This window comes from Solea solea, chromosome 6 (genome assembly GCF_958295425.1).
Source record: "Solea solea chromosome 6, fSolSol10.1, whole genome shotgun sequence".
NCBI classification, from domain to species: Eukaryota; Metazoa; Chordata; class Actinopteri; order Pleuronectiformes; family Soleidae; genus Solea; species Solea solea.
In genome coordinates, this window is record NC_081139.1 from 10,099,544 (window position 1) to 10,115,988 (window position 16,445).

The 16,445-nt window shown below is 42.0% G+C and overlaps 1 protein-coding gene across 4 annotated transcripts in view; it reads right to left on the bottom strand.

Annotated features, from left to right (window-relative positions):
• ephb2b (eph receptor B2b) overlaps positions 1–16,445 on the bottom strand; it is a 113,729-nt gene that overhangs the window by 29,133 nt on the left and 68,151 nt on the right. For all 4 annotated transcript variants that reach the window (XM_058631126.1, XM_058631123.1, XM_058631125.1 and 1 more), the window contains exons 4-5: positions 5,302–5,457; positions 2,233–2,568 (exon numbers count right to left, since the gene is read on the bottom strand). In XM_058631126.1, the coding sequence (XP_058487109.1) occupies positions 2,233–2,568; positions 5,302–5,457 (492 nt within the window). The remainder of the gene's footprint in view (positions 1–2,232; positions 2,569–5,301; positions 5,458–16,445) is intronic.

A 16,445-nucleotide genomic window follows, 5' to 3' on the forward strand; every position in this document is an offset into this window, starting at 1 on the left:
AGGCGGCGGATTTGTAACTCTGTCATTCTTATTCTGCTCATTTAACGTCACACAGAGGCTCACGTTTTATAGGCAAAGCAAAACCAAAGTAGAGAGCTTGCATGTGACTCATTATTATAAACAAAGAAGAAAAAAAAGCTTTGGAGGCACGTTTCAAAGCTTTTGAATTTTCTACACAAAACATTAGTCATATGCTTATAAAAATGAGCTTAAATGCCATTCAGCACGCTATCTCCTTTTGTGTGGCATTACAGTGTGTAATCAAGCACTGCACTTTCCAGGGCAATCAGGTCTTTTATCACAGAGGAACTGTCGCTAACCACCTACAGGGTGGGAGGATAAGCCCCGAGGGTAACAGAGTGTGGTTGGTGCTTGATTGGATATGGAGAGTGAGAAGTTTTGCTCACATCTCACACCACTCTCCTCCTCCTGCCCCCGCCCTTCACATCAACAAGTCAGGGTAGTTAAGGACCACAGCCACAAGAAATCAAACACCTTCATGGCGCTCACAATTCATTTACTTTTCTGTTTGTTGCTTTCATGGAACACCTCTGTGCTGGTTCAAGCTCACTAGAGAACTGATTAAGACACATCCAAATTTCAAACAAAGGATTCTCACTCTCAGTGTAACAGAGAGGTGCAGGGCTGCCTCAGGTAATTAGGGGTGACATGATGTTTACGTAACCTCCAAGCCCCCACAAACCAGATGCAATTATGGGCTCATGGTCCCTGTGACCCCAGCCCTGTAGCGTGGCACCGAAAAACTGCAATCCCGTGTCCCACGAGCGAGTCTGGTTTTTCCAGGGTGATGGGGGAAGGTGGGAGGTAGGAGTGGTACAAACAAGAGTTGAGTTCTTTTCACAGTTCCAACTGACAGGAGCTCTCCCTGTCTAATCCAAAGTGACAGGCACTTCAGTCGAGAGGGCACAGAGTCCCTCAATTTCCGCCAGGACCCCTCGGCAGGGAAGCAGAGAAGCCATGGGTTGGGGTGGCGACTTATTGTGGGCCAGTGAGAAAGAGTGGGGCAGGGGCCTCATTACAACGCTTAACTGCACTCACAGGCCCTCATTAACCCACCACACCAGTGACTCAAATCAAAACAGACAATAAAAAGGGGTCACCGTTTGAGCAACAGCCTCCATTTTTGCGTGACTTGGAGTTTTAGCATTGTAACCCAGTGTTTTATGAAACTCAAACAGACTGCTTTAAAACATGAAGTTTGTAACAATGAGTCCTTTTAAGTGAATTATTCCCTTTTAAAGTGCATTCATTTGACTTGTTTTCACTTCCTATTAAACTGCAGACATATGGCCACACGGGAATTTCAGAGGAAAGTAATGAGACAGTAAGAGTGTAGTTGGAAATAAAAACCCACAATATGTCTGCCGTAAAAATAAAGAGACTGCCCCAGCGTGTTGCGTTTTAAGGCTTGAAGTCAGATGTATGGGCATGTGCGTATCTCGTTGATGAGATGTGCAAAGTTAAAGCTCAGCCTGTATTTCCAGGGTTTCTGAAGCTTGGCATGCCCAATGATGTGTTTCATAAAGACAATTAAAGAGCAAATCAATGCTGCTGCCTCTGTGAAATAAGGAGAGATGAAAGCACCTCAGTGGCATTAGAAAGCAAAGCTCCAGTAGCTTTAGAATAAAGACAGAAGCTTAGATAATGTTTAAGAAAAGTTAAACCAGTTGTGCCTCTCAATATACTGCAACTAGGGCCTTAAATCTAATAAAAATTGTAATTGTTAGGGTTACTTCATATACTAAAAGACTATGCCTACTATATGCTTTATCTTATTTTAATATTTCACCACAACCAGGTAGGTGGATGAGAGCTGTAATCACAGAACAGTCGATGAAGTGGAGAGACGGGAGTAGCAAGCCAGCTCTCTACACCACAGTCTGAAAAACATGGTGATGAGGTCATGCTGTTAAGACCAGCAGGCCGACAAATTCTGTCTGTCACATCATCAGTGGCGCTCTCCTTCCCATTTTAGAGTCCTTCATCTGCATACATCTCCATACAGGAGAGGAACATAGCTGACTTAGTGGAGGACGGTGCACTGTGCATTATGTGCTTGTGGAGCAATGAGTGCACTGGAGAAGTACGGCACAGGGCAGAAGCTACAAAGCACAGAAATAGACATGATAAAGAGAGAGGAGGAGAAGAGAAGAGAAACACATGGGTGATAAAAAAAAAAAGCTGTAGAAAAAGACAGATGGGGCCACTTACCAGCCTGGTTAGTGGTAATGTTGACTGAGGCGTACTGAGGGGAATACGGGCTCTGGTCTGACACCCCGTTGACAGCCTGCACCTCAAACGTGTACTGCGTGTGGGCCAACAGGTCACTGATGTAGACCCGGGGTTCTGTCAGGCCCAGCTGACGGGGCAAAAACTGAACGTTGTCCCCGCAGCGGGTGCAGCCTCCGCGTCCTCCGCCACAGCTCTTGCAGATGATGTTGAAGACTACATCCTCCCGGCCCCCTGAATCCCGAGGAGGCATCCACTCCAGCATCACGGAGGTTTCGTTTACGATGGAGATCACGTTCTGTGGAGCTGAAGGAACAGCTGAAAAACAAACAGAGGAAAAAACTGATGTAGTTAACATGTGAGGAATCCTCTGTGTTTAAAGATGGCTGATCCATATGGCAGATCTCTCAACTTAGGCAAACGTGTTACTAACCACCTTGTCAGATTTGAATGACTGAAAATTGTGTAAGATTTTGCAACATTTTCTGCTCTGAGATGCTGGAGGCATGTCTCCACAGACACGCATTAGTGGGGGCCAAAGCAGGTGAACGTCCCTGTTCATCAGTGTTTGTACAGAATATAAATGTAAACTCTTTGTTGTCAAACCATTTGTTTAACAAACATGAAGAGAAGCAACGTTTTCACAATCGCTTGATTGGCTACACTCCTCTCTCCTCTCTCCCTCTTTCTTTTATCTATGGTAATTGCAGCCTCGCAGCAGGACACTGCTCTTCTGTGTTTCATTTCCTCATTTTTAGGAATTTTAAATTAAGTGGCAGCGCTTTTATGTGTATTTTTGAGACGAAACATCTCAGCAAACCAAAGGTGTAAGAGCACAAGTGCAGTTACTCATGAGTGACACTGTGGCTTTTCATATCATTACAGCGTTTGGGGGGGGAGTTATGTTGACTATGGCTCTGCTGTGTCACCACAACATATTTTTGGACACTCTTAAACAAAACACTGGAGAGAAACTGTTTTCAGTCTTGAATTGATAATCTTTTACACTTCTACACTATTTTATATCTTATGAAGTATAATGTGTGAAGAGGAGAATCTCTGCATCTGCTATACAGTTCTCACACTTTAAAGTTTCCATAAAAAGACATACTATTACTATACTGTTTAATGATGGATGAAACCACATAACCTATTTCATTCGGAACAAAAAAGAAAACGGTTGAACTGGCTAGCGCTAATACAAACCAAAAAGAAAGCAAAGAAAAATGGAAAAAAAAGGTTGTGCCTTAAAGTGAAATGGACATGGTCATGAATCTCAGGTAAATCAAACTTTTCCTGGAGCCAATTGTAATCTACCATAAAATGGCCCACAATTAGGTTACTTCTTCCCTGGTTTCACAGCCTAATTTTCCTCCATAAAATCATCTCGAGTTGAACGTTGGATTGTATAGATTTTATTCCTGATTTTCCGGTACACTTCAATCTAGGAAGTTGTCAATATAATCTACATGCCACAGTACAAACTCTCAAGAGTTCTGCTTTTGTATCAGCTTCAGTGTTCTAATTTTGTGATGGAAGCTGTGTTGCGTCCTTGAAGACTTAAATAACCCCTACACAGGAGGAGAGAAAAAGCCACAAGCTCACTACGATAGCATATAGCCTCTTTGAGGTCTGAGCTGACAGCATTTCAAGCTGGCACTGCCTCTTCCCTCGGGAAGCCCATTTACATGGTCTCCTTTTCCATGCTGGTGTCCACTTTGTCAAGTGTTTTCTTAACATCGACTCTTGACCATTTTCTCATGGAGCATTGTATAGTGTTACTGCAGCGGAGAGAAACCCACTGTTCCTCCAACTGCTGCATTCTTAGCAGCATGGCATTACGGGTTGGAAACTTTCCACGTGGTGCAGCGTGGTGAGTGACAGGCCATACAAACAAACAGTGACAACAGTTTATTTTTTTAAGTCATATACATCTAATTAGGGAACGCGTATCCTCGAGGAATAATGAGATAAACAATTCCACTCCGCCCCAACATCCTAAATTTGAATTGAAAACTTCTTATTAAACCTCCTTTTAATTGGCAGCAATTAACACACATCCAGCTCTGGAAGGAAGCCCACTGAAGTGCCCTCCTTGGTTGTTTCTCATACATGAAAACATAACTCCTCCTTGCTTTTTCTTCATGGGTAGGAGGACTAATACTCCCCTTATTAGCCACTGGGACGCTCTGATGGGCCCATTTGCTTGCATTAATCAGGCTGGGCCCGGCTATGCTTAAAACGGGTGACGTGACGCTGCTGCTTTCTCATTCACAACAGCTGCTCTACTCCCAGAGCCAGGCTTATGCAAATCTCCTTTGTTGGAAACCATCAAATCTTTTCCCCTACTCTCTTGCTTTCAACACATAGAGAGGGAGAGGGAGGAAAACACACTACTAAAATGTTGAAAGGGGCTCCTTTTCTTACTCAACCATTGTGCTTTATTAAGACCACACTCTATGCACGGACTCTCTGTTTTCTCACAAACACATAACCTCTCCCTCTCCTTCATTTTTAACTGTCTTCCCCATCACGCCCTCCCCCCCCTCGCTCACTTTTCTTTTGCTTTAGTCAATCCTTCCGTCTCTTTTTCTGTCTCAACCTCGGTGTCAGCCTCAAATTCAAATTCAAATTCAAACTGCTTCATTGTCATGACAAGAGAGAGTCTCGCCCGGGCTCATTCTCCTTCCTTGCCCCATCACAAAGCTGCGCGCCCTGGCCCAGTAACCTGTGCACTGGCCTGGAGTACGGGCTGTGTGATGTTGAGGAGGGGCAGCCGAGCCTTGTGTGTTGGGTCAGACCTGGGGACAACCACACTTTGGGCATGTCAGCATTGTGTTCATGTGAGAGACAGCTCTGACAGGGTGTCTCTGTTTGGACTCAAACAGACTACGACTGTCCTTTGATCCGGGGGGGGCTCCTGTCTCTGCTTGTGGGTGTGAAATGTGCATGTGTCATGTGTCAGAGAGTTCATATTTTTTTTGAAATCAAAGACTTTGTGAGCGTGCATTCAACATAACAACATAACCACAACATTAGTACAACACGTACTTGTGCAAGGCATCTGGAGAGGATCGGAGTCGGTGCGATAGTATCCATTGCGGCAAACGCAGTTGATGGCGCCTTCACTGGTCGTACGGCTGTTGATGGGACACTGCAAACAGGGCTCATCTCCTTGAGTTGGCTTGAAAAATCCTGATGCACACGCTGAAAAACAGGGGAAGATAAAAAATAAATGAATACAGTGTTCTCAAAATACGCAGTGAAACAATTATTTGAATTTCATAGTACGGCCACAGGAAACGTTTGTCTAAGATGTGTTTCAAGTAACGTTTTTCTTTAATTAATGGCTTAATCTTTTAGTTGTTAAAAATGCTGGTCCAATTGATGTATTTATTTATTTATTTATTTTGTAGTACCAACACAATTATAATAAACTCAATCCATGAAAATATAAAGATAAATGTTTTCTTTTTAAAAAATAATCTGTTACAAGAAAGAAAGTCCAGCATATGTGTAACCCGACATATAAATACACAGCAGTGAGGCCTTGCATGTGAGGAAGCCCTCTGCCGATATGGTAACATGGAAACAAGTAGTAAGTTTTCTTTGAATTATTCAACATGCTCTAGTTGCCTAAGAAATCTCTGAAGTGCCGTGCTTTCTGTTAAGAGCCCTTTTAAAGGGCGCTCTCTCTGGAAACCTTGGAGGAAGGTAACATTCATGATAAAAACAAAGATGAACGCAGCCACACATGCTATTAAATTCACTATATGTGCACAGTTCAGGTGAATCACAGATTGTACCATCAGTCGGTGTGTTGATAAAAAAAAAAGGTCTGTGAAATCCCTTTGTCTTCTCCTGAGTCACAGTGCACCTGAACATACACCAAAAATATTAATAATAATAAATACAATCTCTTTGACTGCAGCTTTTCTCTATCTTGGGCAAAACCAGCGACAGTTTTGCTTCAGGTAATCCAGTTCCCACCTGCTCCCCAGAAAAAACGAGAAAATACAGCAGTGTGGAGAGAAACGGAGGTGTTGGAAGTGTAGCAACATGAAAAATTCACAGATGAGATGCACTGCACCTCTGAAGTTCAACACCCTCAGGTCTGACTGTGCTGCAGTTTTTATTTAGTAACAGTGTAAAAAAACCATTTAATACTAGCCATCCATTTTTGCCTCTCACATATTTTTATTATGTCTAAATTAAATGTGCTATGTTCTTATGAAGGTTTTTTAATCCCCTATAAAAGCTCGTTTTGATTACGATCATTTCCTGTGTTTGTAATATTCTAAGTGCCTAATTCATTATAGGAAAAGCTCCTTCCTTTTTCTGCGTTTCTACAAACTTACCATCGCGTTACTGCAGTTTTCTGCACTATAAAGCAAAACACACACAGCCATTATTTCATTCTGAGGCTGTTTCTGCAATTACGACTCAACTGTAGCATCTGGAATGTGGAAACATCTGCAGCTGAAACTTCCATTTAAAAGAGGGTAACTCGCAGAATGAATCCAGGTCCAGTCCCGGTGTTTATATTGGACAGACACATGACTGTGTTCAGAGACCTACAGGCCAGACCCTTAACGCACTTTCCCCCCCTTGTTACTCAAAGTACATTACTCACAGCCTTCACCCTCTAAGTGTGTATGACGATCCTGGAACTGTGATGACAGAAACTTCTCAACGGTCTCAGTGAGCAAGGTGTCAAATTACAACTAAACATACTTAGCCAATAAATAAATAAATATAACTACAATACATCAACTATGGAAAAGGAGAGCAGTGTCATGTAAATTCCATAAATCGATGTAGCTGCAGTAATGTGATTTAACTGCCAACGCATTAGTGGCGATTGGGCACATCGCGCAGTTTCACAGTATAGTTTGTTTAAAGAATAATCTGTTTGTGTTAAATATCGAGCTCTTTTGAATCCAGCTTGTCTAACAAGTGTATTATCAGACGATGCTTAAGTGAAGCACCACATGTTTACAAAGTGGCAATGGTGCTTTCTTGTAATGACAAACATCAATGCCACAGAGAGTGATTTAAAAAAAAAAAAGTAATCCATTATATCTCTTCTCAAATATTAGCCCTGACATGTTTTTCTTGCTCCATGATTGATGCGGGAAAAGGCTGTGGGTACAGAGCGAAACATGAGGCCTGGACATTCACACTGCCAGTCAACACACTCTGTGAATGAGGCCCAGGCAACAGCTATGTGGAGAATTGGGACTGAACCTCGGCAGCACAGTGAGGTCTATAGGAGAGCGGCGCTCTGAGGAGCAACACCAAAGGAAGACGCATAAAGAGGCAGCGAAGGGAGGGGAGGAGAGAGAGAAGTGTAAAGATGGAGACAAAGAGATGGGGGGTGGGGGGGGGGGGGGGGGGGTGTAGAGGTGGGGAAGAGCTGTGTCTGCATGGGGAGGAATGTTAAAACATTTTACCGATAAGCACTTAGAAAGCCACATGCTGCCGAGTGGCTGTACTTGAATAATCCGATGTTAGAAGGCACACGGGTGGGTAATGCAAATTTCCCACAAAGTACTGCAAACATACAGACACATTTCTCCTGGTGACTGCGCGTCTCGCCCATTTGGTGTGTAAATTAACATAATATATGCTTTTACATTCACATTTGTCTTGTACTTAATTCAAATGTTCATTTATTTTATATATAATATATACATTTATGTTTATACACACATATATACATTATATATATTATACCTTCAATACTATAAATGCACCAATTATTTCTGTATTATTGTGATTTATTTGCATATTAATTCATATATTCATTTTTTTCCTGCATTTGAGTTTAATATACCTTTTATATATTAACATGTTAATGTTTGAAAAATCTTTAAATGTCTATTCCAACAGGAAAATATGTTAATTTTAGACCAAACTGACATATCTGCTTACATAATCTCAGACTGAAGATCAGTTTTGTGCCAGATCATTCAAACACTGCCAAATACTAAATTAACTGTACAGAAATGAAGTAATTTTTATTAAGTATTTATTTGTCTTTGACAAGGCTATCTCATGCGGTAAATTGAAAAGTGAGACAGTCAATGAAAGAAAAGGTATTTTTTGAAAACATCCTGCCAGTTACACTATGACGCAGTGCTATGTGTCTTGACATGACTCTCTGCTCTGCCATGGTAAATATTTAGGGAATTTCCACTTCATGCCTAGATGACAGATTTTAAGAGTTGGGAAGTTGTCTGGTGTCAGATTTAGAGAAGCAAAGACGTGGAAAGCTGTGATTAAGAAACAGAACGGAGCTTTACTTCACTACCTCCCTGCCTGCCCAGATTGCTGCTGTTGAGCTGTTTGATCACCAGCCTGGCAGTCTCGCTGAACATTCCAAGGCTTAGGGCTGTTTTTTTGGATGTTTCCCCAAATATTCAGATATCCTTTTGGCTGCAGGAGTTAATTTTTGTAAGAATATTCATCAACAACAGCTTCTCTGTTGTTCCCGCGCCCTATACTAAGAGGAATACGAAACCCTGCTGCTATTAATATAATGTCACAAAGTAAACATGCTACGTTTTGTTATCAGATATCTGTGGACTGCAAACTGGATCCTGGAAATGTGACAGACACTGAAATGTGCCAAAAAAGTACAAAAGCCACACAGAAAAGTTTTAAGGGAATTTATAAACACTTCAAACTCAATTTGGTGGGTAGCTGTGTCAAAAGGCCCAGATCACCCTCAAATTGGTTCCAGAGACACAACAGCCCTGTACACTCACTAAATCTCCTATTTAAAAAGAAAACAGAAACCTATACAGACCGACTATTAGATTAACCAATTTTGAATAATACCCTCCTCAACATATACATTCCTAACCTCCAGCTGCTTAGTTATGTCTTCTTTATGACTTTTAATAAAATATAGTGACATTAAGCCTTTAATTAGGTGGTTTGAATAAAAATAGAACTGTGTGATATATGAGAGCTATGTTACTACTGGGGTGCTAGTCAGTTTTTACAGCTGGTAATTTGCTGGTTGTTTCAAAGGTTTCTAATATAGTACAGCAAGGGAGATTTATAGCGCACCGACGGTAAAAACCTGGAGCTAAAATCACCTGAATTATACAAAAGTCTGCAGGTCTGACAGTGCAAGTATCCATATGTTTGAGAGGTGGACCAAAAAAAGAGAAGACACAATAGAAGGACAGACACAGGGAGGAGTATTGTTTTAGTGGCGATGCCAATGTGACCAGCCATCCTGGAAACTCTCTCTAGGAAGCTGGCTCCTCTGATCGCATCAGCAGACACACACACAAACACACAAAGACACAAACACACTGCACATACAGTAGGTAGCTGCCAAACAAAGACCAGGCATTTGACATTTCCATCATGGCTGCCTGGGTGCTGCACAGTCAAAACCAGATAATCAAATAGCTGATACCTGGTAATTCAGCCAAAGGCCACATTTATTGAGTAAAAAAAAACACAAAAAACAATAACAACAACACCCGTGGCAACCCCTCGCGGGTTTTTTTTTTTCACCCACCATCGCTCATCTAACCAGCCAACAGAAAGACTCTTTGTCCAACAGTCTGGGGCATCACACCCCTCTGCTGCCCCCCCCCCCCCCAACACACACACACACACTCTTTCCCCATTTCCCCAGTTCCTCTTTTTCGGGATCCAACCCACCCTCCCCCCACAAACCTGCTTTATTTAATGAACACGCCATTAAAGAACAGGCAAGGAAGACAAAGACAGGCTAGGTGTGAGTATGTGTGTGTGTTCAGGATGTGAAAGAGAAAAGATGAGGGAGGTAAAAGAAGGGAAAAAAATCAAAGGTAAGGTGCTAGGTTTTGTGAGCACAGCAGGAAAAAGTGCTGAAAGCAGTGAAAATGGCCAGTGTCAGAGGTATTGTGTGTGGGTGTGTGTGTGTGTGTATGCAGGGTATTTCCCTGTTTTCCATTGTGACCAAAGAGGCTGCTGCAATGAGCCACACACACACATTTGGACCTATGTTTGCTTTGGTACTGCCTGTAAAAACTATTCATCTGCATCACTGCTGCATGGGCAGATCAGAGGCTATCGTAAAGAGGTTTCTTTTACAAGATCAACCACTGTGTCTCAGGAAATTAGATTAGGACAAGCTGTCAACTTTTGCAGAAGTTTTCACATGACCTCTACTATTCTACGACCACAACTGCAGGCTATCAGCCTTTGAACTGGTCACAGCTAACTAAAGCTTAACCTTGTGAAACGTCAGTCACACAGCCACAGATCAACCAGAGGAGAGCAGCCATGAGTTGTCTGTCTGTTCCTGGGACAAGACAGCCTGTCCCCCCCCCCCCCCCCCCGTCTGCCTCTGCACTTCCATGGGGAACACAAACTTGCACTGTTTGCAACACAGGGTCTCCGAAATTCAATTAGGACCACAGTCCTGCTCGCCATCTAATTCAATCAGGCTTGTGTGAAACCTATTAGACAACTGGTATTCGCTTCACCCCACACGCACACTGGAAAACAAATGAGATATTCATTTCCCCCTCTGGGTTTCCATGTCTAGTGCAATTAACAGGTCCGGGACACTGTGTGGCTCCTCACACTCCGTAAGCCAGGACAATGCCATTGTGTGAAGGTGGCCACTGATGAACTTCAAGGTGTAAATCAGGCTGATCTCAAACTCAAGGTTGTTATATGAGGATTTATTTCTTAAATAAAAAAGAATACAAAAATCACCTTTATAATGTTCAGCCTGAAAACAGAGCAAACAGGACTGTACCCCTGCATTACCATCCAACTAAAAATAACTAATAAAAATAATAAAAGGGGAACGCAGAAACTTTCATGAGCTTATCCAAGGGAATAAAAAAACATTACAGACACTTATTTTAATGATTAGGTACTGTTTTTAACTCTATTAACTTAAATCCTGCCCTTCAAGCTTTAAAAAAAAGACTTTGAATCAGAGATCAGAGGAATTTGGTGACTTACCCAGAAATAAGCGATTGCCCTAAAACTGCCTTTAAACTTCTGTTTGCTAATCCAGACATCTGGAATACATGTTAAATTTGTGTATGTGTGTGGCAGTGTGTATAGGATGACAGTGGAATAACTGGCAAGTGACTTTTCCCTCCGTGTGTCCTTTTTTTTTTTTTAGCCTTTTTGCTCTAAGCTGCATCTCCTCTACAGTTGTCACAGAGATCATACGATGATACCCACACACCCTCCACAGCAGCTTTCTCTGAGACAGATTAGGAGCCGCTGTGAGCAGCAGATTAGCGGGAAATATGGGATACCTGGGAAAATGAGCTTTAAGGGGGTGCGGGCACGGACACAAACAACACACATGTGATATACACAGTCACAGACGGAGAGAACTCATTATAAGCTGTAGTGTGCAACTGTAGCTGGGTCAATAATGTTGATTTATGTTGTATTTAATTTGATGTGTTTTGGATGAACTTCTTCAAAACTTGACTGACTGTGCCTAAAATGGTTTGTGATAGTTACATTTCTTCATGAGAATATGTAGATAAGTACCTATTTTGCCTGTTGCAACTGGGACATCACTTAGTGGCGCACCAATAGGTGGTACTGGCCCAAACCCAAAGCACTGTGGATGCTGAAAGGGGGAAAAAGAGATAGATTGCCGCGTGTGTGTGCCACACGGTGCTGCTTGTATGCAGAATAAACTCTTCAGATCCCCGAAATTCTGTGTCTGGTGTGTGCGGATTCCACGGATATGCAATCACTGAACTTTGAAGTCTGCTTCTTAACTTTAAAATACAAACAAATGTCTGCTACATTCAAACAGTTGTCAAATAAATTCACAAAATGCCGATTAGGCCTTTCGGGTCCACACGACGCTCTCTGCGACCGTCTGTGTGACTCACTCTCTCGGTACAGCAGTGTTTTGTTTTTGTGTCTGTGGCAACGTTCCTGCACTGCACACAGAGTGATGCCTTTTAGGTCACGACTGAGCAGGCAGCGCAGAAGACGCACACACACCAGAAGCAGACAGTTTGACAGCTTCAACAAGAGTCCATGAAAAGTTTTAGAGGTGGATTCACGACTAAAAGTTAAACCTGGACGTTCACGCCCGTGATTGTCCGTTTATGAAAATGCAACACAGCTGCTGCCGCGCTATACGGCTCCACTATATACACTGTGTTTAAAGGCGGATATACAACACATAACTTACTGAACCACTAGCAGAAGGTAGGAGCTGTCTCTGCATGTGCGTGTGTGTGTGTGTAAACCACAGTGCTTTGATGGGTAATAAAAGTTTCACACTTGAGCTTTAATTAAATGTTTTTACAATGCATAAATAAGCAACGTGCATGTGGATAAATGCTGCTAATGAAGCCCACCTGGACACTGCAGAGGACAATTCAATGCAGCGTATACTGCACTGACTTAACCTTGTATATGTGGCACACACACACATACAAGGCTGACCAACACAAGGACAGAATAAGTGTGAAGCACTGCTCAGAATGTCAGTGGCAGCTAAAAATATCCCATAGGGAAAATACTGTATTAACATATGACTACTGGTATAAACTCATTTCCCCACTAACTGACCTCATTTCTCAGATATAAAGTGAAAGTAGAGTATTTTCATGCTTTCACCTTTTGCAACTTTGTGTGTTATTATTAAAACGTTTTCTCATAGGGAAATCATTGTGGCCAATGACACATTCACAAACATAAATCTATTTTTATTCATCTTAAGTCTGTAAAGAAATGCAGATTTCAGTTTTCCAAAGCCCCACAAGACACATCTTAACTAATGGTGCACAGATGGTAAAATTCTGGTCCAATACCGAATACAGATGTTTTCAATGGCAATTTGGTAGATAGTCAAGAGTATAACCTATACTTGTGTTGTTCTTTTGTCTCAGGAACAACAACAAATCTTCATCATAAATGAATAAAAGACATGTTTTTCAATCTTGCATCTTTGAATAATCGCTAATTCAATCATGCACATTTAGGAAATTACCTTCACGACTACCTGTATGATTGTTCATTTATTTACATATATTCTATTTAACCATGTAATGTGTTACAGTGTCAGATGCAGCACTGTATATTTCGTTGCATTTTCTTGTGCAATGACAATATAGGCATTCTATTTTATTCTAATCACAAAGGTAACCGTTTTAGATAACTGCATTCTCTTTTCGATTATTCAATTAGACACCCACATAATTATGTATCTGTATTGGTAAATGGCAATAGGCTGATAACAGGCAACGAGGTGAATATTGATGTGCAACTGTTAAACGGCACACCGGTAATTATACATACTTTAGATAATGAATGAGACTATTATCTTTCCATTAACCAATATAATAATAACTCTAGTCATACAGACACTACATGAAGTGAGACTATACATACATATCTTGCCACCTAACTCCTAAAAAAACCCCACTTCAGCCAGAGATAGTGCGTCACTGCCATGTGGCAAATGTTAGTTTGATTCAAACAACACTGGCAGAGTGATTCTGTGCGAGACCACAATGCTCTCATGGTGATCATCAGGTCATAAATACCAAAGGGGAAAAAAATCAGTGAAAACTATCTTAACCACAGCATTTCCATACTGTCTGATAACTACCATCTGTCAATAGAGGAGGAAACTGAGATGAAAGGGAAGTATCACTGGAGCCATGCATGCAGCACAGTAATAACGTCTGGAATTTTCACTGCAATCCCATTTTCTTTCCCCCCTTTTCCCTTTTTTTTTTAGCACGGGGGGAGGGGGGGCGCACAAATGTGGTGCGGTGAAATTACAAGCATCTGAGCCAACACATATAGCTGTACTCTCAAGGTAAGAATATGAACAAGGCTTGAGGGTGGGCGGTTAGGGGAATAAAGTAGAAAGGGTCATTTCATGGAGGCAGATCACTTGACAGCTTGCTCTCCAGAGGATGACGGGGTCCAATCAGGTTGCTGGTGGACTCTTCGGTACGCTGGGCTGCAGATGGCTGGGGTGTGGCAAGAGGCAGGCCTTTTTGTCAGCATTAATCTCCATTTAAGATGCCTTGTCAACCCTAAGGATCCACATTGCACAGGAACCAGCTACCTTGCATGTTCCATTGTTAGTAATGAATGATTATTGTGTTACTTAATGCAAATAATGGCACTAAAATGTAATTTATGGTATGGTGCTTTATTGTGTGGTCACCAATTGATGTGCAGATGGGGTACCTAATTCAGTTAGATTCTGTTGTCTATTCCATATGGGTCGGAATTAGCAGATGTATGCATGTCTGTTAGTTAGTGGTTCAAATTCAAATTAATTGAGCTCAATCCATGTTGTACATCTATTAGATATCAATAGCTTTGCAGCCCTAATTCACAAGGAAGAGCATGTCATTACATATACGTTTTAAACATTTAAATTTGTTTACACATCAGCCTCTCTTTCACCAATCACCCTCCACCCCCAACCAGTGATTTTTCACTTGTTTTTGTGGGTGTTAACATTGCTGCATGGAGTTCTGACGTGACCTAACATTGCATGCAAGCTGAAAGCAGAGACACTTAACTTTCACTGTCATGTGACACCAAGAATAAGTTGCCCCTAGTGCTACTGTGTCCTGACACCCGTCTTTTCAGGCACAGCACTGCCTGAGTGGGTGTACTGTATTGTTTCAAATTTGAGACAGGTAGAAAACGAGGAGACTCGGATGTCACATTGTTAAGCTGTCGTTGTTGTGACAATCGAAAGAATGCGGGCAGCACCCACGCCCACCAATGTCCTCATGGGAACAGGTCACCTGCTGCACCACAGGATTCACCGAATATCCCCACATTCCAGGAAACACCCATCTCTGACAAGATTGTAGAGGTGGTGCGATGATGAGAAAAACATTCCTTTTACCTGTGAGCCGTCGCACTCATGGACCCCACTCCATTCAAGCTCTATGCCACCATTCTCTAAGCCCATGATTTATAAACGTATTGGTAAATTGCTTGTGTCTAGGGCTGTGTTTGCAGTACAGAAATCAATGTGTCTGAAGTCTCTATGAGATTTGACGTGGATGTGTCAGTGCCTCGGCTTCCAAAACCCCCCAAATGTGCCCTTTGCTCAAGGACAGCTAGTTGCTACGGTAACGGGAGCCATTTCTATGTAAGGCAGCTTCTTCGTTCCGTTCCACAGGCTGCATGCGGACCTTGCAGCCCTGATCACAGCCTCAGACTGCTGATGACAGTGTGGACTGGGTGGAGGAAGCAGAGTGAGAGAAGCGGGACGAATGTAAGATAAATAACCTCAGGTACCTGCCGAAAACGTATGGCAGGCAGTTCTAGAATTCACATTAATGTCTTGGTGGAGATAAGAAGCAATACAGGATGAATTATGCCGCCCAGTCCGTGAAATAAACAACCCATTAAAGTTTCCTCAACATTCTGGAGCTGGACAAAAATATCATCAGCTTTATGTTGATTTAGATCTATCCAATCTGGTTCGACAGCCAGCATCGTCTGCCTTGCATCCTGGTGAATACAGGTGAGAAGCAAGCAGGGAGACAGTAGCAGGCAGCTGTTAGGACCGTCATTTTTTATTCAGAATTCAATATTATTTTGAATATGGGATGTAAGGTTTATGTTGGAACTGTACCTGCTAATTACCTAATCCAATACCCTCTGTAAGACGGCAACATCTTCATGGTCTATGTGTTCTCATCAGCAGGTAGCATTGTAAATACACAGAGAGCCATACATACTAATCCTGATCAGGTTGACAGATGTTTCTGGCAATTATTATCACTTGAGCTGTTTGCCTTTTTGCATTTATTTAAAAACTGTTGGAGCTTCCTCCTGTTGTCAGTAAATTCCCATTTAGGGAATGTTTATTCCATCCTACCCTACTGAGTGTTGTATGTTATGAAATCTCTAACGCTAGCAGCATTGTTAATAAAGCAACAATTGTTCATAAATGAATGCAAATTTTGACTTTTGTGGTAGATCAAGAAAGCGGCTATGGCAGTGTACATGGAGGGGGCGTGGGATTGTTGGGGGGGGGGGTTAAAATGTATTTGAACAAAATTACGGGTCATTATAAACTAGTTTGAACTTGATTTTGGAAAAAGTGACAACCCTAGCAGCTGTGGTGGTGTCCTTTATGCCTGGAGGCAGATGTAGGAAATGGCTGACAGAGGCCATCACTAGTCTCTATATGCCTGTTT